At 39.5% G+C, this 26,788-nt stretch overlaps 1 protein-coding gene across 4 annotated transcripts in view; it reads left to right on the top strand.

Annotated features, from left to right (window-relative positions):
* Positions 1–26,788, top strand: part of dlg1 (discs large 1) — a 961,276-nt gene that overhangs the window by 635,299 nt on the left and 299,189 nt on the right. For all 4 annotated transcript variants that reach the window (XM_067137677.2, XM_067137678.2, XM_067137675.2 and 1 more), the window contains exon 7: positions 8,738–8,816. In XM_067137677.2, coding sequence (XP_066993778.2) covers positions 8,738–8,816 — 79 coding nt within the window. The remainder of the gene's footprint in view (positions 1–8,737; positions 8,817–26,788) is intronic.

Raw genomic sequence — 26,788 nt, 5'->3', positions numbered from 1 at the left:
AACTTCGTGATTTGTTCACCAGCATGAAATATAGTCTTCAGGGCAAGATTTCGATATGTCGACGACTTTCAAGCCGTTGGAAGTTAATGGGACAATAAGCGTATGACCTATGACGATATGAAGTTCCTGCATTTCTAATCACATTTCTTGTAACGAGTACATTAGCGCAGGCTCCACAGCAGGGTGAGAAGCTGTCCTATTTGGAAATCGGAGGTTTGCACGCTGCCGCTAGCATCGGCTGTTTCGATTGCCTTTTTCTCCGTTTCTATTTAATAATAATTTTGAGAGTTTCTTGCTTAAATTCTTGAAGATCTTATCTTTTTTTTGCTAGATTTTTTACGTCGCACCGACACAGATAGGTCTTACGGCGACGATGGGACAGGAAAGGGCTAGGAGTGGGAAGGAAGTGGCCGTGGCCTTAATTAAGGTACAGCCCCAGCATTTGCCATGTGTGAAAATGGGAAACCACGGAAAACCATTTTCAGGGCTGCCGACAGTGGGGTTCGAACCTACTATCTCCCGAATACTGGATACTGGCCGCACTTAAGCGACTGCAGCTATTGAGCTCGGTAGATCTTATCCCAGTTCTTCTTATTATCTTCCTCAGTTCAAGGACTTGTGTCTGAATATCGTGATCTCATGTTTTATTCCCAATCAAGGTTACTGACAGTCTTCATTTATGCAATCCTCTGCGTTCCGGATTGCAAGTCGAAGAGGTCAAGCCTACTTTTTCGGAGCTCTTACCTTTTCTCTGAGCCACGATTTTCTCTAGACTGGCATCCTTTCTGACAACATGCCCAAGGAATCGTAAAATGCTCTGGTTGACAAAAGTCAAGTTTCACAACTTACGTACCTCACAATTATACCAGTTATGAGCCATTGAAACACACTTGAACACTCAAATGATAACCAAAGATGTTCCAAATTCTTCAAATTAAAACAAGAATAGGTTAGTAATCAATTCCGAATCTTCGGCGCGGTCTGTAGTTACAATCAGGTCATCTGCATAAACCAAACTGCATTTCCCCCCAACCGTACCGTACTTTGAGGTTCATTGAGGTATGTTTAAAAATAATGGTATTTGCTTTGCGTCCCACAAACTACTTTTACGGTTTTCGGAGACGCCGAGGTGCCGGAATTTTGTCCCGCAAGAATTATTTTACGTGCCAGTAAATCTACCGTTTAAAAATAACAATTCTATCAAAGACCATGGCCTTGAACTGCTCCTGTAACTTGTTCGATCTAAGAACATACTTCTGTCGATTTTCACTCTTTTTTTTTCAACTGTGGTAAACAAGGTTCCATGTAAAAGTATTCTCTTGATATCACAGTTCCGCAAGATGGTTAAGATTTCTCCTTTGTTATCGCTAATGTCTCCTCTGTATGTCTTCTGAAGTTTTATCATAGATGTGTCTCTTCCTATAACTCTTCGCACTTACATGGCGATTCAGGAAATCTGATAATCCATTTTTCTTAAGTCTGAAACCACTCCATTAATTCTCTCCCAATTGCAAGATTCTCTTTTTCATCATACTTGAAGTACTAACGAAAGAGATCTATGTAGATAATGCTGTCTTACTTGTTTCATTTTATTATTATTATTATTATTATTATTATTATTATTATTATTATTATTTCGCTTCGCTATGGGATCGTCAGAAAGAATGTCTGTGGTTTTCCTAAGTGCCGTCAACTTAGGTCATTAACAAAACGTTAGTAGGAACGTAGCGATTAAAAGCAATGTTATCATGTAAAATACTCGATCAAGTGAAAAACGGCACATATTATCACTTTTAACGAACGTTATTACGGTGCCGATCTAACATCCCAAAGTTCTAGTGCTGGAATGACCAGGCCGCAGACAGCCGTGAACACTCCTCTGTCATTATTTCATTAAATATACACACTGCTCATTCCACTCAGTACCTCAGAGTAGAGATTGCACAGTTCGAACGCTATGATGAACCAGTTTGTTACGTACCATTGTCTGTTCAGAGAATGTGACCCTAGAATTTCAACCTCCTTTTCCTGATAGTGTCTGATATTTTTTCAGTAAACCAAAAAAGCCATGATATTTCCTTTTCATCCATACTCCTTCTGTGCAGACTGGGCCGAAAATTTTCCGTAAAAGTTTTCTTTCTTGCTTTTCTATATCTTTCATGAGTGGTCTACCGCCAACGATTAAGGTTTCCAATGCGTATAATGCTTCAGGATTTATTACTGTGTTGTAATGACTTAGTTTTGTTTTCCGGGATAATTTTTTTAAATATGTGTTCCAAGAGAATCGATATACTTTCTGTAATTTAGTAATTCTCTCCTTATTTGCTTCACGATTTAATCCAGAAGGTTGAATGATTTCTCCAAGGCATTTGAATTTATTTACTTGAGAAATGTGTCCAAATTTAGTCATCATAGCTTGCCCATAAAGAAACAGAGAGGCTCTTTCCATGTACTGTTTTTTTTTCAAGTGATATTTGAAGTCATGTTTTGGCTGCAATTTCATGTAAGTTTTCGAGGAAGTGGATTGCTTCTTGCATATTATTAGAAATAATTGCCAGGTCGTCTGCAAAAGCTAGACACCGCACGTGAATTCTGCTTTTCAGTTGTCCACCAAGAGTTATTCCTTTAACTTCTTTCTCCCAGGTTATGATTGCTTTTTTCTAGAACAAGATTTACCAAGAGAGGTGACAGTCCATTTCCTTGTCGAACCCCTGTGTTGGCTCAGATATTTCTTCTCAGAATTTAACTTTGGAAGTAAAAGCAAAGCAAAGTCACCTCTGTGAAGGCCCTTGGAGGAGTGGAACGTAAAGGCTTCCACCATTGTTAACCTCGGCACGTGATGGGGTAAAGTGGTTAGCTTTACGCCCGGCCGCCTTTGCCCCAGGAATTAACCTGGTACTCATTTTTGGTGTAGGCTGAGTGAACCTCAGGGCCATATGCACCTCCGGAAGTGGATATCTCGTTTCTTAAATTTTACGACTTCCTGACGGGGATTCGAACCCACGTCCTTCCGGGCGAACCGAGCACGCCTTTGCCGCCTCGGCCAGGCAGCCCCTAACTTCGGAAGTAGTGTCAGTTAATATTGGTCTGATCAATTCTCTTATTTTTCAGTCTACTTTAAATTTTTCGAGTACTTTGAAAAGTGTCTGTCGGTGTATGGAGTCATATGCTTTTCTAAAGTCTACGAAGGTGATCACTGTTTGTCTAGTTTTGCGCATTTGTAAGATAGATTTGAGATTGAGTATTTGTTCTGTGCATGATCTGCCCTTTCTGAAACCTGCCTGGTATTCTCCAATGAGGTGATCTGTTTGTCTTTCAAGTCTTCTCAGTAGAACTTTGGAGAAAATTTTGTAGGTACTGATACCAAGGAGATACTGATACCAAGGAGTTGTTGTCAGTTTTATCACCTTTTTTGTGCAGTGGGTGAATTAGTGCGCATTTCCAGTCCTCAGGAATCTTTTCCGTGATCCAGATATCGCTGAGAATGGCATGAAGTTGAGGCAAGACTTTTGCCACCAATTTTCCACATTTCGGCAATTATACCGTCCTCACCTGGAGCTTTGTTATTTTTCAGTTCACTGATAATTTGTTTGACTTTTTCAAATGTACGTGTTTTAGAATCTGGATTTGGAGTGGATTTTTCAAAGGTGAGTTGTTCTCCAAGAGATTCACAGTTTAAAAGTTTCTGAAAATGGTTTGCTAACAGTTTGCAATTTTCTTGGTTATTTGTTTCTAGAGTTCCATCCGGACGTGTGAAACAAAGGCTAGGTGCCTGGTAATTTGATATTTCTTCTCTAAACGTTATGTAAAAGTTTCGTGTGTTATGTTTTGTGAATTCCAGTTCAATTTATGCCAGTCTTCTGTGATTATATTTGCGTTTCTCACATCTGATGATTTTTGAGGTTTGTTTCCGGATCTTAATGAATTCCTGCCAAGTTTTTCCAGTTTTATGGAAATTCCAATATCTCTAGGCTCTCGTTATAAGTTCTATGGCCTTGTCGCAGGTTTTATTCCACCATCTGTGTTTGCGTTTCCTGGGAGGGATGCCTATACTTTTGGAAGCTTCTACAAATGCTTCTTTGAGTTCTAACCAATTCGATGGTTTCTGGTTGGAGATATTTGCAATAAAGAAGCCCGAGTTTTCTTTAAGATGTTCCGGATCGATTCGCTGTTTCCTGTTTGTTCTGATTTCGGGTCTGTTAGGTTGAAATTTGACTTTGGCTAGAGATAAATAGTGATGAGAGTCAGTAACTCCTCTCTTGACTTTAACATTCATAATTTCCCTTTGATTTTTCTTAGAAATTGCTACATTATCTAACTGGAATTCCCCTAAATGGAAGTTAGGGGACCTCCTCCAAGTCGTTTTCCTTCTTGGTAGTGCCAGGAAATGAATTGACATTCATTTTAAATCAGAACTCTCGCAGAAGCCAATTAATCTTTCTCCGTTTCTATTGGTTCTCTGGAGAGGTGGATAGAGTCCCACGATGGTTCTGAACTTCTTTTCCTTACCAATTTTGGCATTAAAATCTCCCAAAATTATTTTAGCATGATGCTTCGGAATTTTGGCTGTAGCTTCCTCTAATTGTTCCCATAAGTCGTCTACTTTCTGTGGATGTTTTTGATTGTAGTTGTTAGTAGGTGCATGTGCATTGATTAGTGTATAGGCTTGGTTTCCTTACTTAATTGAGAGTAATGATAATCTTTCAGAAGGAGACGTGAAGTTTAGTACTGAGTTTATAAGATTTCTCCTCATTGCAAACACAGTACCAAACTGATCTAGCATGTTAGGCAGGGAGATTGCTGGTTAACTTTTGTAAATTCTATAACTGTCTGAATCGAAATTATTTTCATTGGCATACCTAGTTTCTTGGAGTGCTAAAATTTGGACGTTGAATTTATCTAGTATGTTTGTTAGTTATTTTAGCTTTCCAGTCTTAAGAAGAGTATTGATGTTTAAGGTGCCAATGAAATGTTTGCGCTTTGGGCGAAGAGATTTGGGAGGCTCCGATCCATTCCCGCATGATGTTCTCGGTCCCCCAGAATCCTATGATCGAGAAAGACTTGTATGAATAGTTGGGCCTGAACTGACGTTTCCATCATGCTAGTAAGTTGAAGAAAGTGAGGAGATTGACCTTTGTCAACCTCATTGGTGCAACTAAGGTGTTGAGCCTTAGAGGTTGCCTCAGGATGTTTTCTGGCTGTACTTTTTTTTTTGGTCCGCGAGAGGTATTTCATTTCCCTCAGACCCTCTGGACAAGTCCGGTGAGCCCCCCGATCCGCCACCTGGGACGCGTTCGATAGAGGAACAGGAAAACCCCCACGGGATTATTATTATTATTATGAGTATTATTCATTCTTCCTCCACCTAGAGGCTGCCCAAAGACAAAGAACGCACAATATAGTGAATATTGATTTTAAAAATCTACTCTGTCGTCTCAAAATATTAGATAATTACTTACAGTACTACACCTTTATATCTTGGGGCTGACAATCTTGTCTTGCCCCTTAAAACAACAATCACCTCCAAATCATCTTTGTAATCAACCGCTCCCTCTTCAGCGTCGTGCATTCTATATCATTGTGATGTTTGCTGAAGTATATGTAGCTGTATGTATTTGGGACTGGAATTAGAAGAGAGTTCCAAAACATGAAATGAGGTACAATACGTTGAGTGAGTGTAGAGTACTCCAAGAGAAAATAGCACGTACAATTGTGGTGGAAAGACACCACGCACTCCAGCTTACAAATTCTGTACTGTTTCTTGACTTAGCACTCACGACTCGGGAGTTCACTTGCAAATTTATTAAGTGCAATATGTGTTAGTTAATTGCTTTGATTGGTTTATTCAGGAAGGCCAAGAGTGAATTGTTGTAATTGGATTACAAATTGAAAAGTCGTTGATGTTAACGATGATCCACTTCACAGTTTTGGGACATCTTAATCCAGTGTACTCGTATGTGTAGAAATGAATGTTGATATACGTGGTGTACTGTAAGTAGTGGTGTTCGTAACGGTAACTATTCGAGCCTAGAGCGGGATAGGTACCTCGGGGATAGAAACAAGGTATTTACCTGGAGTGAGTATAAAAAGTTTCGAGGAAGAACCACACTCCAGAGAGACACTGTGAACTTCGATATTTAAACTCGGTTATCAGGGCTTTCTGGTCTTATTATGAAATTTGCTGAACTTCGAAGTTAAGTTTTGTAGTGGATAATTTGTAAAATCAAGGGTCGAGAATTCTATCTTCGACGGGCTTGTTGGGCTTGTTAAGTCATCAGGTCGAAGATTGGTTGGATCCTCAAAGTGCACCGCTGAAGAAATCCCCTGGTTATAAGGAAACAACAAAAACTCACGTTACTACTATAATGAGTTTTACTATCAAGATGAGGAGTAAGTGAGTACACTACTGATTTTCTCGCTAAGCAAGAAAGTGTTATTGCTACACCATTGACCATTGAGGCACATTGAAAAATAAATTTTGCTCCAGCCTGTGCCAAGAAACAGACGCAAAAATATTGCGTCCATTTAGTTTCTACCCATGAACTTAGAGTTACGATACGATTAACTCTTTAAATGTAACATTTTCCGAGTTTTGGACAAGATCGATCTCTATAACTGAAATACGTAGAGTGGGATACCGAGAGGATAATATGCTACATGTTTCGAGGTTCAAACATCAGCACTATTATAGCAGCATGCATCCTGTGCTCGATATTCCTCGCTTTAATTGTGGCAAATACTTTGCAAGAACATTTTCTTTACAACCCGTAGTTTTTCTTTCTCGTTCTTGTTTAATCGCTGTAGCTACTTGGTGCTGTATGTTGCACTTTCAAGATCTGAAATTTTATTTCTACTTGATGATAAAAGTAATTTGCAGTTTTGAAATCGTAAAATAATGCAGCATTGTCTCTCTTAGATTCTTACTTGTAGGAGGGAAAGACCGAAAAACAAAACTACTTTTTTCCATTGATGTCAGTTTTATTTATATATTTACCATTGAGAGGGCAATAGTAATCGAGCTATCAATAGCTTGTTGAATTCTTCGTAATTTTCACTGGACATTTTGGTAGCTATTAATCACAAACTCGTGTACCGTTTATTATTGTAAGAAATCCAGGCACTGTCAACCTAAAGCCATTCAAAAATATTCGTCGCGTTTTTTTCCTATTGGGACTCTGAAATGTACATTGTCAGCTTCAGTAACGCAGCCAGCTTGTCATTGGCCTTCTGTTCTCAAGATGGTGGATCGATCCCGGCGAAAGTTAGTACCTATGGAGGGGTTGAATACGACAGCTATCTGCAGTTAGAACCGATGTTGAACAAATTATTATTATTATTATTATTATTATTATTATTATTATTATTATTATTATTATTATTATTATTATTATTATTATTATTATTATTTATTAGCTACAACAAATTCAAGAAGGATGTTCTCAGTATCTCAGTATAGACTACATTAGATAAAATAACTTTACATAATGTGGTACTTTCAAAGGTAGCTTACTGCACATTTCTTTGAGAGAACAAAAAATGCTTCCCACAGCTACCTTAATTGATGAAATCCTATTTTCTGTCTTCATCTGCATTATTCAATTTGACTTGCATATGGGATCATTCCTCCGAACATACATGGATTTCTTTTAATGAGATATTGGTGCACAGAAAAATCTTGCTCATAATAAATGTGACATAAAAGTATAAATGCTTTTCGTCTTAGAAATCATGTGTGCAAGAGAAGTGCACACTTCACTATACAGTACATTTTATTTATTTTTAATATTGTATTTGTACCTCAAGACCAGACATATGAGCAATGATAGATGGCGAGAATCGTATTCGAGGGCAGCGTTATCGATTAGGCCTGTCGATTGTTGGGAGAGAAAGTCCTCTCCCTTTTATTAATAAACTAATTCTAGCGTTTAATTATAAACTCCTTTGCCTAGTATTTGATCTAATTTATAGCGAGTGAAGATTCTCGCGTGACTTGAAATTTTGTAGGACTATGAAATGATAGCTCATTTTGCTAGTTCTTGTCAAGACTGGGTATTTGTCTGTATTTTGTTAAGGCTAATTTAATTATTGTATTATCTAGAGAATTCTGTCTCATTACTCTATTAACAAATCCTACTTACTTGTTTGTTCTTAAACTGATAGTTTCTCACATGCTCGGAAGAAAGTTATTTCACCATCACCTTCTAGAAGAGTATATTACGTTTGTTCTATAGTCTGTAGTTAAACTGTTCTCATCCAACCCAAGTTCCTGTACCATAGCTTTCTATCACCAATTAGTCACAATGCCATGAAAGGTACCATGTTGTAAAGATGTTGCTCTTTAACCTTCCTGTTTTCTAAATGTACAGAGCTGGCAGCATGGTCTTACGGACCAAATGCCAAAATGTTAATTAATAAAAATAAAAAATAAAAAAGGAGGATATATTCCATTTTCTCTTCGTTGTAGTCAGCCTTACTTCATGAGAAAGTAATCAGAATTTCTTTTTTTCCCATTTATAAAGGATCAAACTTAGAATATTGTAAGATATTCTTAAAAAACGTCTTTTCTTTCGAAATTGATTGTTAATATATTTATTTGCTGCCTAATGAAAGACTTGATTTTGCATGAGTAATTTGGTTAAGCATATACTGTTCTAGCCTCCACCTGGCAAAATATGTCAAGTTCTGTTTATATGTTCTGTTGCGGAAATAATCTTTTCACCTCGTGTGTTCATTACAGCACCACTAGACCAAGACTCGGTTATCAGCACATTGCAACCTTCCACACCACGGGCTGTCAGTGAAGAAGACATCTGTCGGTGAGTGTTCTTTTATTTTCTTGATTATTTTTGAAATCTCATTCTGATTCATTTTTATTTCGTAACTGTTCTACCTACTACTTGTGTATCGCGAAATTAATAAAACATGTTTTTCAAAAAACTTTAGATCCTATATAGAATAAAAGTAGAAAAATTACACAAAGTTATAAAATTATTTGACATAAAGACGTGAGTAAATGATGTTTCCTGCTGAAATTTGAGGATGTAGAGAGGAATAGTGCAGCATTACATTATTTATGCATAATGCTGTTTCGTCTACTTCTATTGGAGGCATTAAAGAGTAAATTGACTTGGATGGAGCCGGAAACAATATGCGCAATGTTTAGGACTCCGTGACGCTTGTTGTCAAAGCTTGGTGGTAATGACAGTCATGATTGTAACGGCAGGATCACTATTCTGCTGAAGCTGCATATTCCTCAAATTACCGATGCAATACTTACCCTCCATATCTGTTATATCTCTAGAGATATGTGGACCTGCCTGATTGTTGTTAGTTATACATCTCCATTTATTATCTGCACTTGTACTCGTAAGAGCTTTCAGATTGAACTTTCAGGAATTTGTGATAAGGACTTATGTAGTATAAAATACCGATATATTTCGGGTGATTTCTTCCAGTATGAGTCATACGCTAGCACAGTAGACAGCTCATCCACTTTCCCTCATTCGTGAAATGCTAGATATCACATGGTAAGCATTTCTTCTTCTGCGTGTCTTCTTTAAAGCAAAACACATCCAACGCCATTTTCTCTCCAGTAAATTGTCGGCGAGTGCTACCTTAGAAACCCTTCAAATCTTAGTGCATTGCAACTTAACACACGAACAAGTTTTCCCCTCGCCTTTCTGAAGCTCGTTATCGTGTACCCTCTGCGAAAAAGAGCACAGTAACCTAATTTCGGTTCGATGGCTTAAGTAGTATTGGTATCTGTAAGCGACTAAGCATATGACTTGGTAATTTGTTTTATGAAAAGAAAGTTAGTTAAGAAAATTCTGCTCCCTAGACAACAGGAAACTATCCCAGGACTAGTGTTGTTCAGCGTATTATTCGATGAGATATAACGTCAGTATTTTAAGCTATGCAGTAGCCTAGTCATTAAGGAAATCAAAGTTCTGCTTTGTTATTTCGAACGAGAATAATTAAATATGATTGCACTTCTTCTTCAAGTATGCCACTAGTATTCGATGACTTCTTTTTTAATGCAGTATTATAAACTCGTTCGTAAAAAGAAACCTTAAAATTGTGATTTTTACCATAATATAGAAATCTGTCTTCTCTGCATTGAACCCATTGTTTTCCGTGTGCTCTGTTCTCACGCTGGGGGATGTCTTCTCAAGGCGGACACAGATCGAAGCTGAGAACATGTAGATAACAGCACTTCCAGCGGAGATGGAATTCACTCTTAACGAAGTTTTCATGCTCCCATTCACACCCTCAATATTCGTTTCCGATAGTGTCGCAGACCACCTGCGGCTTCTCTAGCCACTCTGGTAATTGCATTGGACGCACCATCTGTGCCAGGAAATCAGATTTTCCAAAGACAAGGAGAAATACTTTCTTTGTCCCTGTTGAACAGTACCTTATTTGTGCTGGCAGTGGGTTTCCTTTAAAGGAATTGAGACGCAATAATGGCTCGAGGTGGTATTTTAAGCATGTTAAACAAAAGAGAGCTTAATTCAAAATTTTAACCAATAATTCGACTTTGACCAGTGCCTTCGGTACTTTGCAACTCCAAAAGCTCAGCTGTTTGGCTGAATGATCAGCAATAGTGGCCTCTGGTTCGATTCATGGCCAGGCATTTTAGACGCGTCTGATTAATTCCTCTGATTTATGGATTGGGTAGTTGTCTTGGTACACACCTCTCCATTTACACACAACATACCACACTACCAATCACAACAGAAACGCGCATTCGTTGAATTAGATTCTCCCCACTTAGGGTTACCGTCAGGAAAGACATCCGACCCTAAAACTTGCCGAAGTCTACAAGTGCGAGTCAGACCCCACCCGTGACCCTAACAGGAGAAAGAAAGAAAGAAAGAAAGAAAGAAAGAAAGAAAGACGACTCCTAAAGGACGACCTCAAACTACGTAAGTGGTATAAAAATAAATTAGAAAGAAGCCAAAGGAGCTAAGGCATCTCAAAACCAATTCTCTGTTCGGGTTGAATAGACCTATAGTAAGATACAAGGATGTATTTCAGATTTTGTTACGGACAGCGTTTAGTCTGTCAAGTACTTAAGAGTGTGTAAAGTATTGACTGTAAAAGTGTAAATAATAAGGAATGAGAAGGTGCCTTGAAACTCTGAACAATTCCATTATTTGGTGTGATGAAGTCTGAGGAAACGTCCCACGCAGATGACTTGACCTCGTTTACCAAGGTCGGGGTTCATATTGAGCACCTCAAGTTCACTGGATATTCCCGGTGAAGCATAGGACCAATTCACTGAACAATGAAGTATTTGGAAGTAATTGGTCGGTACTATTCTCGTTCCATTAACTTCAACATTGATCTTACAGCCGTTGTAATTGTTCTTCGTCTGTTTTTAAAAAGCGTAATGATTTGAAATACGTACAATTTCGCACGACTGATGTGCGGTTATTAATATTAATTAATTAATTAATATTAATATGTACGGTTATTAATAAACGGCATATACAATATGTGTCCATTGCAGGATAGCGTATCATTCACAGTAATATGAATTGAATATGAGAATATGGTTTGAAATGAAATAGTGTAGACATTTATGAAGAAATTCCTTATTTGGCTGGTAAATATTGCAGCAACGTCCAGGGTTTTACTCACGTCGGGCGTAGGTCAGTGGTAACGTTTGCGCTTACCAGATGTTGCTACTGCGACAATATTTTGGCAAATTTTGGCAAGGTCAGTCTGACCTTGTATTTTGGTACACTGGAATATGAGTTTACTATAATATCACATAAATAGCACTCTCGGGAAAAAGACAACAAGCCAATTACTTAGTTTTTAATTAAATATGTAAACACGGAATACAAGTTAGTCGTTTAAGGGTAATTGCGATCAAAGAACATAGCGCTGAAACTTCAGAAAATATAAAAAATGTTAAATTCTTCAAATGTGGAGATTAAAAATAAGAAAGCTTAAAGTTTTATGTGACTATCCGATTTCTTGACTCGATGGTGAGCGTACTGGCCTTCGGTTCAGAGGGTTCCAGGTACGAATATCGGCTGCGCCAGGGATTTTAGCCGCGTTTAGTTGGTTCCTCTAAGTCGGGGGCTGGGTGTTTGTTTGCATACAACATATAACAGTACAAACCACCACAGAACCACGAAATAGTGAAATACATCTCTCCACGTGGGGTTGGTGTCAGGAAGGGCATCCAGCCGCAAACGCGGGCTTAATCACATTATTGCAGATACCAGAGAATTGGAATAAAGGCTAGGAGAAATAAAGAAAATTAGTTTTACATGACTGTTGATATTGTGATCATAGCCACGGAACATCCATCTCATGAGGAATCCGATCCTCAGAAACGTGACTTTTCCTTTACAAGAATTACGCATGCATTGGCCGGGATTTAAACCACGTTAGCGTAGGTAACAAACTAACAACAATGACATTCGGTTATCACGCCCCTCCGCCACCCCCTCCCCCCAATTACGAAAAATTAATTATTGTTCTATTTTGTCACTGCCTGGTATTGGTAATTACAGAAAAAAATAATATATGAGGTTTCAGGACGTATCTTCCAGTTCTGTTCTGGCTGCTCTACAATCATTATGATATCCTTCCACTCTGAAATGAAATGGCGTATGGCTTTTAGTGCCGGGAGTGTCCGAGGACAAGTTCGGCTCGCCAGATGCAGGTCTTTTGATTTGACCCCGTAGGCGATCTGCGCGTCGTAATGAGGATGAAATGATGATGAAGATACATACACCCAGCCCCCGCGCCAGCGAAATTAACCAATTAAGGTTAAAATTCCCGACCCTGCCGGGAATCGAACCCGGGACCCCTGTGGCCAAAGGTCAGCACGCTAACCATTTAGCCATGGAGCCGGACTCCTTCCACTCTGTTCCTCTAGTATACTTCTGAACAACATTACGAAAGGGGCATTTGCAGCCATTGTTTCACAAATCTATTACTAAAATGATAATAGCTATTAACTGTATTTAAACGTGATGTGATGACAACTTCCATGGGTTTGCGTGTGTTGTGCTGTTTACGCCTAGGACCGGTGATTTTTCGCAATAGCGATATTACACGAAATGGTCCGACTCATTGGCTGAATGGTCAGCGTTGAGGCCTTTGAATCAGAGGGTGCTGGGTTCGATTCCCGGCCGGGCCGGAGATTTTAATTGTGTTTGATTAATTCTTCTGGCTCGGACACTGGGTGGTTGTATTTGTTCCAACACTTTCCTCTTCATATTCAGACAACACACTACACTACCAACCACCACAGAAACACGCAATAGTGATGACATCCTTCCATATAAGGTTGGCGTCAGGAAGGGCATCCGGCCGTAAAACAGGGCCGAATCCACCCACCCACCCACCCACCCACCCACATACATACATACATACATACATACATACATACATACATACATACATACATACTATACGCGCACTTTTTCTTGAGCCCGGAGCTCCGTAGTACTGAATCGGTTATCTTCGACATCCATATCGGCAACCTTTGAAACACAAACTATGAATCGCTTATTCATCGCTGTGCGACATCTGGCGTACACTTTGCAAACTAGTACTGTTGTTGTTTACACAGCAAAGCCAAACTATATAATTCATGCTAGTAACAAGATTCGCATTGAGAAATGTTATATAATGTTAAATAATGTATGTGTGACACAATTGTTGACGTAAGATAATAAATGTTTAGAAAATTCATATCGATCGATCATATTATCGATTCAAATCAGATTTCATTTCCATCCAGTTGGCAGTATAACCGGAACTGGCAGCACTCCCTCCTTGCTCCTCACCCCGTAAAAATCGGGCTCAAGAAAAAGTGCGCGTATAGTACATACATACATACATATGTGTGACACAGTTTGCACCCGCGACCCCACAGGTGTGGGAAAAGCGGTAGAAGGAGAAGAAGAAGAAGAAGAAAAAATTACACGAAATGCTTGTACAGTTTTATGCTTATAAAGTTTTATACTCTCTTCTATACGGTATGCTTACATTTTTGTGTTTTCATTTTTCACTACCTGTAAACTACTTTGTAATGTGTTTTGAAAAATACGACAAAATGCGAAATTTATTCTGAAATGCAATAGAAATACTAAACCGACTATTTCTTTCAAGTTTCATAATTTTGGACTAAATACTAATAGAAAAGTAACTCTTTGTTCTTGGTGAGCCTGTGAATAAGATAAAGCTACTCGTATTAATTGCGCTGATAACTTTGATCAATCTTCGTAATAATTTTAAGAAAAGTGCATTTTCCGTTTCATTCTACGAACCTCCACCACGTGTGCTATGATAAGAACGTTGTCTGCCTGATTAGTTACTTATCTCGTAGGCAACGATAAGAATGTATGAACATGCGCATCTCCACTCCAAGTATATCTCTCTCTCACTCACCCACCCGCTGCAAGTACTTGGATGAAATCCCACTAGATGTAGCGCGTGTCGTGTAGGCAGGCGTTAGACGTTGGGAAGCAGCAAGCGTACCATGGTGACAGAACATTGAACTACAAGCAGAGTATTGTATGTAGCACCGCCGTCTCAATATGTAGATAACGCGACGTAACGTAGATGCCGTACAGTAGCTCTTCGAATGAGGGAATAAATTTTTATATTGGGGAGAATGAGTATAAATATTGGACCCTTGTCACCAGCATTTTTTTGCTCTTGGAGTATCATGTTATTATGAAAATATCGCTTGTCGTCTTGTACTAGTAAACTGAGATTTCGAATCTCTTGTGAGATTTTGCCGGTCCAGCACTGCAGTTGTCATTTTACGGAAGTATTTTCTGAAATAAAAGAGCACTAAAGCGTTTCGTTAAGTTCTGCTTTTGGGTAGAAGGGAAGTATTTAGCGATCTTTGAATCTAGGGTGACCAGAACTCTTTTTGAGGTAAACATTGTATTCTTGTTTGGTCTCTGAAGAGCCATGCTATATTCCTTTCGCGTTCCTCGTAACGAGGGAAGGAAATATATATATATATATAATCATTCAATCATTTCATATTTACTTTGCTGACTGCAAAATGTTGAATGTGACCGGGCTGAATAAGTCAGCCGTTAGAACAAATCCAACAATCAGGTACAAAACTAGAGAGAATAATTATCGACATGATAATATACGAAGGATGAGCATTATAGCTCTGAAAAAAGGTACACCATTTAAAAGAGCATCTTTGTTCCCGTAACTTACATAGCCTAGGAGTCTGAGCTCCAAAATTAATACATTCCAGCCTCTCAGAGGCTTAAGTTTTTAATAGCGCACTGACAACCTGTATTCGCACATCTTTGCCCTGACGTGGGCTTATTTATTGCTCGACAGTTTGTTACACACTGGTCTATACACAATTACAAAATCAACAGGGGCAATGAGTGCCCATTCTACAGTAAATGGCCTTCGTGTAAAAAGAAAAGGTTTAATATGATTGGGCATGAACAAAAGGCTAGGAAGCGAAACCCTTTGCACTCCTAGAAGTTTCTAAAACCCTATGTGGGTTTATGGTCCAATGACACAGTGGCTAAGCCTATTCTACGCCGGGGTGACTCCATGAAAAACATTCAATTCCACGAGAGTTAACAATTTTAGATGATTAGAAACTTTAGTCACCCTATACCAAGTTGAATGTGAATCAACAGAGGGAAATCACTCTTTGTTCCCTTACATTAGGCCCTATATGTTTCCCAGCAGGAAGTTGAACAGAGTTCTCAGGCATGCCGAAATTCTACCTTTAAATCATGAAATTAGAACTTTACATGAATAAAATAAGTTTGAAACCTTCCCCTCAAGCTATCTGCCGGAGCTATCATATGTTAAGAAAATTTTGCCATTACCTTGAGTTGCAGGACCTTCCAAATGCCGACCTGGGGCCCTGGCCCCCGAAAAACAAGCCGCACTTACTAAACTGGAGCGATGAAGATGTCAACACAGCCCTAAAGTGCCCAGCTTTTATAGTGTTTCGAGGGGAAGTTTCCAAAACTCTTTACAGATAAGCTGGATGCCTGTACACTCCCTCAATTTTAATTGGCTAGAGAAAACATTCACTAAATTTCTAATTGGTTGATAGATACAGGAGACTGAGGGGTGGGGGCAAAAGTGTTGACAACCTTGACACAAGAGCAAAACAGTCTTCAAAACTAAGGTTAGCCATCTCTGAAAATTAACTTTCCCTTAAGAATTAATTGTCCTTAAACCCGCCAGAGAGGGGCACTAAGGCCGATGGTATAGACATCTAACAGTTGCAAACCCAAGTATCTTGCATTACATTAGTTCAAGTTCAATAACATAGATGGCCTTATAGAAGACGCGCAGTTTAACTGGACGGAGAAGGTGTAACCCCGGTAGAATTATTATTATTATTATTATTATTATTATTATTATTATTATTATTATTATTATTATTAGTATTATTACATGCTTTGTCCGACTCTTTGGTTGAATGGTCAGCGTACTGCCCTTCGGTTCAGAGGGCCCCGGGTTCGATTCCCGGCCGGGCCGGGGATTTTATTCGCTTCTGATTAATTCGTCTGGCTCGGGGACTGGAAGTTTGTATCTGTCCCAACACTCTCCTTTTCATATTCAGTCAACACACCATACTACCAACCACCACAGAAACACGCAATTGTGATTACATCCCTCCATATAGGGTTGGCGTCAGCAAGGGCATCCGACCGAATAAAAGGGCCAGATTCACCAAATTCACATGTGCGACACAGTTCGCACCCGCGACCCGACAGGTGTGGGAAAATCGGAATAATAATAATAATAATAATAATAATAATAATAATAATAATAATAATAATAATAATAATAATAAGAAGAAGAAGAAGAAGAAGAAGAAGAAGAAGATTACCCTATTATATGCTTTATGCTTAAAATATCTTGGGGACTCAGATAGTCAGACGTCGGTTTTCCTTCTCTGCATCCCGGTATCAGATCTCGGTGATTCCATGTGGCATTTGTGCTTAACAAAGCGAAGATAGGGTAGCTATTTCTTTCAAATTTCGTATTTTTGGACGAAATACTAATAGAAAAGTAACTCTTTGTTCTTGATGAGCCTTTGGATTAAATAAAGCTACTCGTATTGATTGCGTTGATAACTTTGATCAGTCTTCGTAATAATGTGAAGAAAAGTACATTTTCCATTTCATTTTACGAACCTTCACCACGTGTGTTATGATATGAATTTATGAACATGCCAATTTATTTTCAGTAAGGCTCTAGAATATTTCGTTTTCTCCTAGAGAATTTTCGTCACACTAATACATCGAAGGTTTTTTAGCGACGCAAGCATGGAAAAGGGCTTGGATTGGCAAGTAGAGGCAGTGGACATAATTATAGTGTAGCCCCAGTCTTTTCCTGGTGTGGACATGGATATCCACGGAAAACCATCTTCTTGGCTGCCAATGATGGGATTCGAATCCACCATTTCCCAAATGAAAGCCAACAGCTGCGCGACTCGAACCACGTTGCCATTTCGGCCAGTAGGACGGTGTCACACGCAGAACTAACCACGTCTGATTTTGCAACGCAGGTATTATTCTGTGAGGGAATGGGAAATAATGCCACAAGACGCATGACAAAAACACGAGAAAATGTACGCTATGACAGCGCGTTGTGATTAGAAGTTGAAATGAGAGTGAGAAGAAGAGGTGACAAGCGTTAGACTTGGGAAATATCAGAGGCAAAAGGATTGGGGTATTACAAGTGCATCGAACGAATTGTGTACTTGATACAGGTCATGAAGCTGTAAGCTTGCATTCAGGAGGCGATTAGTTTGAACCCCATCGTCGGCAGCCGTAAGGCTGTATTTTAGTTAGGCAAAATGCTGATTCCTTTTCATGTCTAGTCCTTTTCTGCCTTACCATCGTTGAAAACGTCAGCATGACATTAACAAAAATAGTTAAAGTACACGTAGAAAGTAGCTAAATTAACCCTTACTGGTATAGTTGAATATATTCCTCTTATATATAATATTTTCCTCTTGAACCAGCAAAAAAGAGTGGGTGTATCTAACTCACTTTGTTAATGATGTAGGTACTCTGAATATTATCGCAGTGGATAAAAGTAACGGATGAATAATCTAAGATCTATTCGGGCTATTGGTCCTCTAACATCTCCATTACTAGTTTGACTGAGATCTTCGGCTTCTACCCGTGTTTACACGTATATGCAAATCAGAATGTTCTAGATAAATCGAGAATATTACTCTTGTGGTTTTAGGGTTAGGGAATGTTTGGAACGTGTTGGAACTACGTAGTTCCTACCATTATTTTGTGTAGTGGTCTGTAGCGTTCTGTGCTATGTCCCGATTATGTGGTTAAAGAAATACAGATTGTCAATCATGACTATGATGTCGAGATTTTTAACACCTGTGGGTTTTTATAAGTTTGTAAGATTAAATACTGAGGTTCCTTCCCTGTACCTCGAGTAATATTTTGAATGTTTGTAAATTACGAAGGCGTCTCTGTTACTCTTGCATGGAAGCCTTTAGTACAGTTACTGTATATTGTACGACGTTGGCTATTTTCGACGCACTTGTTAGCAGACGAAATGTGTACCAAGGTATGATCTGACGTTAGATAGACAGAGGAATGACAGCTTGGACAGCAAAACAGTCTAATAGTCAACAACCCGTTCTTCTCTCCACACGGTGGAAAGACTGCATAAGTACATTGTAGTATTATTCTTCGACCATTTCCGGTCACTGCCAAGTACCAAGACGGTGCGTGATTCACTATTACGTGACTCGCACAGTACGCATGAGCCACGACACGTTTCCAGAACATCTGGCAAATGCTAACCTGGAAACACAATACCGAGTGTCACATCACCTAAGCACAGAGCAGCGTATGCAGTGCATGAATAGAATGAATGCCTGTATCTTTCTTGTGTCCATGACCGTGGTTTAGAGCTGGCTTTGGTATGATTAAAAATTCTGCTCGTATGTGCTTGTATGTTGTAACTCTTCCGATAATTGTTTCTCTCTCTCTCTCTCTCTCTCTCTCTCTCTCTCTCTCTCTCTCTCTCTCTCTCTCTCTCTCTCTCTCTCTCTAAGAATTGCGCGCGTTAATATTATAGAAACTCTTGGGCAATATAGCGATTGTAAAGTAGCAGTTCACGGTCTTAGAAATAGATGTTTCTTGTCAAGACGAAGGTCCATTGAACGGATAGTCACACTTAATTTAGCGGCACACTCACACGATTGAAACGGACTGTGCTGATTATAGTTACAGATAGAATAAAGGAAGACAAACAGGTACCTATTTTTTCTCCAAGATCTTCTCAATGAGACTAGGTTATACCGAGGGAAAAAGTGAATTAGAGAAGCTTACATATAAATTCGGCATTTTTGGCATTTATGTAATCATGTAAAGTATGTTATTTCGGTTTGAGATTGGTATACATACTTTTAGCCTAGTGAGTACATAACAGTCACATTTTGTAGTACGATCTCTCTCTCTCTCTCTCTCTCTCTCTCTCTCACACACACACACACACACACACACACACGTATGTATTTATTTATTTATTTATTTATTTATTTATTTATTTATTTATTTATTTATTTATTTATTTATTTATTTATTTATTTATTTGACCAAGTTTTACGGTCGGATGCCCTTCCTGGCAACAACCCCATGTGGAGGTGTATATTCACCATTAGGCGTTTCTGTGACGATGATAGTGTAATATGTTCTGTGTAAAAGAAGAGATGTGCATTAAGAAGAAACTAGCATAGTCCCCCTTCCGGAGGAATTAATCAGACGTGGCTAAAATCGCCGACCCACCGGGAATCGAACTCAAAACCCTCTGACCCGAAGGCCTTGATCATTTAGCCAAGGAGGCAGGCATGAATACGTAGCAATACACACATTTCCAGAAAAATAAATATGAGTAACACAATCAGCCGAAGTTATTCAAGTGCTAAGCACTGAGACTACCATGAGGGCATTCATGGCAATCAATCTCAGTTGAGTAGGCAAGTTGATTTTCTGTTTCAACTCCAGAGGAATGCTGACTGAGATGGTGCCTGACATAGAGGTCACTCACTCTCCAATCTTAATCCCATCAATATAATAGACACCAACACTACACAGGTTATCAGATGGACTTTTCACCTGCTGCTAAATACACAAGGCTGCTAACTTAGATGTCCCAAGCAGCTGCAGCGGCAGCAGGTTTGACAAGTCTTAGGTAAAAATCAATCAATCAATCAATCAATCAATCAATCAATCAATCAATCAATCAATCAATCAATCAATCAATCAACCAATCCACACTAATCTGCATTTAGGGCTGTTACTCAGGTGGCAGATAGTCTATCGGTAGTTTAGGGGAAGGCCTAAAATGTAATTCTCGAATATCGATATTATTAGTGATCCTATCGATAAATACTGCGTAACAAAAGTTGTAAATAATACAATTTTCGAACAATTATCTTATACAGTTTTACCGTACCAGCTATGATAACAAATATTTTCATAATTAAGACTGTTGTTGCTTAGTCCATATCAACGCCGAGCATCGCTAACATGGAAATATTGTTCAGTCATGTTAACTGGCGATGGTGGTGTTTTTGTCATGATTGTCTTAAGGTAAAATACTGCGTGCTCCATCAACCCATATCGGCAAGGAAAACTGTAAAGATTACTATCGAACTGCGAGACAGTCGGGGAGGAGTAATGACCTATATCGAGGTTTTTATAGGTGTCTGTGTCTGCCACAGCATAATGAGAAGATGGGTGGGTGAATTTTAATGAAATTTGGTATTTCAGTTTAGAATAAGCTCGAGTCTGATCTTAGCTAGAAGTTGTTTAAACCATTTCAGAAGGACGGGGTGCTTCGTTAGGGGCTTAAGGCATAAAAATAGAAGTATCACTGTTACGATTGATTTTACAAGAAAGTGCATGGCATTTTTTTTTTTCGATACAGCCGAAAATAAGGGAAATAGACAATCAGTGGCAGTCGTGTAAAAGGTTAAGTCCAAGAGCCGGTGACTAACTCTATAGACTACCGAGCTCGATAGCTACAGTCGCTTAATCGCTTAAGTGCGACCAGTATCCATTATTCGGGAGATAGTGGGTTCGAGCCCCACTGTCGGCAGCCCTGAAGATGGTTTTCCGTGGTTTCCCGTTTTCACACCAGGCAAATGCTGGGGCTGTACCTTAAATAAGGCCACGGCCGCTTCCTTCCCATTTCTAGCCCTTTCCTGTCCCATCGCCGCCATAAGACCTAACTGTGCCGGTGCGACGTAAAGCAACTTGCAAAAAAAAAAAAAAAACAAAAAAAAAAACTATAGGCTGTAAAGAAAGTTGTCATGGAGATCATTCCGGCAACGTTTTAAAGGCTATGTGCATCTGCCACTATTTTTCGAAAATTAACCCGATACTTGGCATCAAATCAAAATCAACAATAATACAAAACTATCAAACTGAAACTGAAAAGGGCCAAAGAGAGCAAGGAAGCGAGTACGTCACGAAAAGCCGCTGACAGGGAGGGACATGACCACTTTTGCGCTTCAGAATCTGAGGAATAATACGAGGGGTGGAAAAACGGTAATCACGCACATAAGTAATTTTTTCCGTCAACGAGGGGTACTGCAGCTAATATATACATATACAGTATATAAAATAAGAGTTTTGCTCAGAATTTGAAAAAAAATGGTATTTCAGTATCGGTCATGTCCACAGTAACAAGGAAATGCACGTTTTACTTTTCCGTAATGTCTGTCTGTCTGTCTGTCTGTCTGTCTGTCTGTATGCATACATGCACACGCATCACGAAAAAACGGCTGAAGGGAATTTAATGAAAATCGGTATTTAAAGTCTGGGGATGAGCCACTACAATCTGGGTTGTAAATCGTTTTATTCACGCTGAGTGAAACGGTAGTTTAGGGGAGGGCCTGAAATTTCATTCTCATATTTATATTATTAGTGGTCCTATCGATAAATACTACAAAACTGAAGTTATACAGAATTAAATTTCCGATCATTTATGTCTTGTACATTGTTACCGTACTGGCTATGATAACACAGATATTCATGAATTTGTATCTTTGTTGCTAAGTCCATATCAACGTCGAACCACGAGAAAATGGTTTAACAGAATTTAATGAAAATCGGTATCTATAGTCCGGGAATAAGAAACAACAGTCTAAGCTATAAACAGTTTTATTCACCCTGGATAAAATTGTAGTTTAGGGGAAGGTACCTAAAATGTAATTTTTAAATACCTGTGTTATTGGCCCTATCGAAAAGTACTACATAACAAAAGTTTTAGAGAATACAATTTCCGATCATTTATGTTTTAATCACTTTTACCGTACCCACTATGATAAGAGTGGTACTTCAGAATCGGAAGGAAACTAAATATGAAGGCCTACAATATCGAAAGCGCATAACATTAATCAACAATAACATTACATTGACCATTGTTGTTTGTGATGTCTTTGTCTGTTATGCTGCCACTCAACTCCGATAGATGGGATTACTGCTGCGTACCGAGTATAACAGACTGACTGAATATTGGTGGGAAATAGCTGGGGAGTTATAAAACTTTCTTCTTTAGCATGCCATTCATCTGGTTCACACATTTTCTGATACTGCCGGTACGTAACACACTGGTTCATCCTAGTATTCCAGCTATTCGATCCTTACTCTGTCGCGCTGTTTTGAATGACCAGTGTGCACACTTAAGGTAGAGGCTCACTTAGTAGTAGTAGCATGACCTGGTCAAAAATTACAATTTAGGCCTATTTCAAATTATAGCACCACACTTCACTAAATAATTAAAAATTCAACCCAGAAAAGACCCATTTCTTACGAAAAGCTTATTCCTTTTCACTCTTATTAAATTCTACATTCATTTTATTCCAAATTAGCAGTGAAGAGGAGGTTTCTCCTCCGACTTGGAGGAAAAATTTGCCTCCAAGTCAGATAATGTTTTCCACCGTCAGTGTAGTGAATTGAGATTTTCCGACTCATCGGGTACTCCTAGGAAACAGATTAGTAAAAGGGCACAGTTTTTGTCCTGGGACTCTTCACTATTCGATCCCCCCGCCGAAAAAAGACGAATAGTGTTCACGGATGTCTGCGAATTGGTCATTCCAGCTCTGGAACTTTGGACTGTTAGATCGGCAGCGTAGTACTGTTCGTTAAAAGGGAGAAAATGTGTGATTTTTCATTTGAACGAGTATTTCATTTAAAGGCATTGCTTTTAATCGCGCCATTCCTACTGACGTAATTGTAATGACCTATGCTCATTTCAGTTGGGAAAACTACTTTTTTCCCTTTTTCGTGTGGCTATTTCTAGCCGGGTGCAGCCCTTGTAAGGCAGACCCTCCGATGAGGGTGGACGGCATCTGCCATTTGTAGGTAACTGCATGTTATTGTGGTGGAGGATCGTGTTATGTGTGGTGTGTGAGTTGCAGGGATGTTGGGGACAGTACAAACACTCAGTCCCCAAGCCATTGGAATTAACCAATTAAGGTTAAAATCCCCGACCCGTCCGGGAATCGAACCCGGGACCCTCTGAACCGAAGGCCAGTACGCTGACCATTCAGCCAACGAGTCGGACGGGAAAACTTAGTGTCTTTCTGAGGATGTAAAAAGGGGGAGAGTTAGTTAGTGTCTGCCATTACAATGAAAACTCCCCAACCTGATTGTGACTGATGGTAGACAAGTGGTCCTACCATTACAATGAAAATTCCCTAACCCAGTCTTCATATGAGAAAAGACGTTTGGTGACTTCCCCGTCGCGTTTCTAGGGTAACGTCAAGAGCTATGCAAGTTAATACAATCTTGCTCACAACGTGTACATTATCTAACCTAGAATTCTTATACAGTGTAGAATTCCGTAGCGAACCACGGGTACATATATAAAAGAAATACCCAAATTACCTCTCGTCGTGATACTTATCTTTCGAAAACAGGAAGGAATGTGAACTATATAGCCTATGTTCTCTCGAACTTAAGAATTTCACTATTCACGGTACTGTAATTGATTACAATAGGCCAGCAAACGGGTGACGATTTTACAGAATCGCTCCAGCGCTGCTCCTAGCAGAATATTTTACCCTTACAAAATTAGTCTTTTTCTTTATTCATCAGCAACATTTTAGTCTGCCTTCAATGACAGTACTCTGTCTGATACAAAAGGTGGTCGGGTGGTGTGTCCGAGTATAAGCACTACCGAAAGGAAGGAGCATTTCTTGGCTAATTGATACACGAAGATTTATCTGCACGTTGCCAGTAAAAGGATGCACTTCAGTACCTTTCTAACGAGTTTAAAAGATAATAATTATTCGCTACAAATTGCTCTAAAAGATGCTTGTCACTTCCCTAACGCAAGTTTATTCGCAAATTGTGTATTGGACAAAAAATAGTAAGACAAGAAATACGTTAGTATGAAACACCATAACACGGGCCGTACAAAGTTTAGCGCTGATTCTTACATTCAAGAGTCGTGTACTACTTCCTTATAACTTATTCTCCCCATTATACAGTACATAATTATTGGACGAACATAAATATTCCTTTTGGTATTATACCAACGCTTTCGTAACCAACTCCCTTAACCGTTTAGTTCCTAGTCCCAAAATTACAAGCTTTTGGGGACCTGTTAGACCGTGAGCAGCGAGGACTGGCGTTATTACCTATTATCGTTATTATTCAATTATATTTAGAGAAGTAAAAGAAGCAAAGCCATCTCGTATAGGCCATGAAGAGCAGTGGAAAATAAAGATTTCTTCTATTAGGAACTGGGGCTCTAATTAGAATAAACCAAACCCCATGTCACTACAGCCCTTGAAGGGCCTTGGCCTACCAACCGACCGCTGCTCAGCCCGAAGGCCTGCAGATTGCGAGGTGTCGTGTGGTCTGCACGACGAATCCCCTCGGCCGTTATTCTTCGCTTTCTAGACCGGGGTCGCTATCTCACCGTCAGATAGCTCCTCAATTCTAATCACGTAGGCTGAGTGGACCTCGAACGAGCCCTCAGGTCCAGGTAAAAATCCTGACCTGGCCGGGAATCGAATCCGGAGCTTCCGGGTAAGAGGAAAGCACGCTACCACTACACCACGGGGCCGGCTCTAATCAGAATAGAATTGCATATTTTTGATGTATGAATTGCTTCACCCAGTTTCTATTGCAACGTTAAGTGTAAATCATTTGATAGAGCCCCCTCCCACTCATTAGTAATGTGGATCGTATTAAGTGTGTGTGTGTGTGTGTGTGTGTGTGTGTGTGTGTGTGAGGTAGGAGATGTTGCATGTGTCTAGGTACTCACGTGACTATGAATCACTCTTGCGTCCGGGGAGTGGCCGGAAGTATTTAGAGGGGAGAGGAGTAGGGAGAGATATTACGTACATGAAGGTGTGGTCGTGTGACTTAAAAAACGACACGCTGAAGTACAACTTACGATTGGGGAATGTGACGTAATTATATCTAACTTGTCTAGCAGGTATTTCTTCTTCAGCATTCTCTTCAGTTTCACAGCAATGGCTAGGCTGAACTTAACCCACCACTGATTTGTTGCTTATGAATTGTTGCTATTCGTATTACGTCACACCGACGATGGGATAGGACAGGGCTAGCACTGAGAACGAAACGACCGTGGTCTTAATTAAGGTACAGCCCCAGCAATTCCCTTGTGTGAAAATGGGAAACCACAGAAAACCATCTTCAGAGCTGCTGATAATGGGATTCGAGCCCACCACCTCCCGAATGCAAGCTTACAGCTGCATGATCCGAACCACGCAAGCAACTCGCTCGGTACATTGCTATTGGCTGAGTCATGAAGAGCCACCTTTCATCAATTCCTCCACTCTTGTGTTTTTTTTTTTTTTTTTTTTTTTTGCATAACGTCGAACCGACACAGATATGTCTTATGGCGACGATGGGACAGGAAAGGGCTAGGACTGGGAAGGAAGCGGCCGTGGCCTTAATTAAGGTACAGCCCCAGCATTTGCCTGGTGTGAAAATAGGAAACCACGGAAAACCATCTTCAGGGCTGCTGACAGTGGGGTTCGAACCTACTATCTCCCGAATACTGGATACCGGCCGCACTTAAGCGACTGCAGCTATCGAGCTCGGTATTGTGTATCTTAAGATCGTCGGTGGTTGAAGCGGCGTTGCGTTGCGAATGTATATTGAATAGATAGTAACGTACGATATCGATTTAGACACAATTAACGTGCGATTAGATATTTTTTTCGGAAGAGGACTGTTAAAGGTGTAATGCATATTATTATTATTATTATTATTATTATTATTATTATTATTATTATTATTATTATTATTATTATTATCTATGAATACGATATAAGATTGAAATCAACGTATGAAATATTCGTTAATTCGTCCGCCGTGAATTTTGGTTACTTTTGTTTTTAGGAGGCTAAACACAAGGTTGCGTAAGCAGACAATGACCTCATCTCCCAACGACTGAATCCTTGACCTGGATCACCAACCGACTTCCCTATTCAAAAGGGAATATTCACGTTTTCTTGGAAGATACGGAGTCAAAAGCGCATCCGATTTTGAGCCTTGAAAACTTTCTTCAGATATTTACTTTATTCGAGGAAAACCAGGATATCCCTTAAAATTAACGCTTTTTTCATATCTTACTAATGCCTCTTCTGAAATAATACACACACACGCTGTCATTGAAATTATAATACCGAGCGATTTGGCTGTGCAGTTCGGACCATGGGCTATTAGCTTGCATGTAGGTGATTCAGGTTGGTTCGAACCCCACTGTCGGCAGCCCT

The sequence above is a fragment of the Anabrus simplex genome, chromosome 1 (genome assembly GCF_040414725.1).
Source record: "Anabrus simplex isolate iqAnaSimp1 chromosome 1, ASM4041472v1, whole genome shotgun sequence".
In the NCBI taxonomy this organism is placed as follows: domain Eukaryota; kingdom Metazoa; phylum Arthropoda; class Insecta; order Orthoptera; family Tettigoniidae; genus Anabrus; species Anabrus simplex.
The sequence above is the reverse complement of the archived record's forward strand: the minus strand, read 5'-3'. Positions and strand labels throughout refer to the sequence as shown.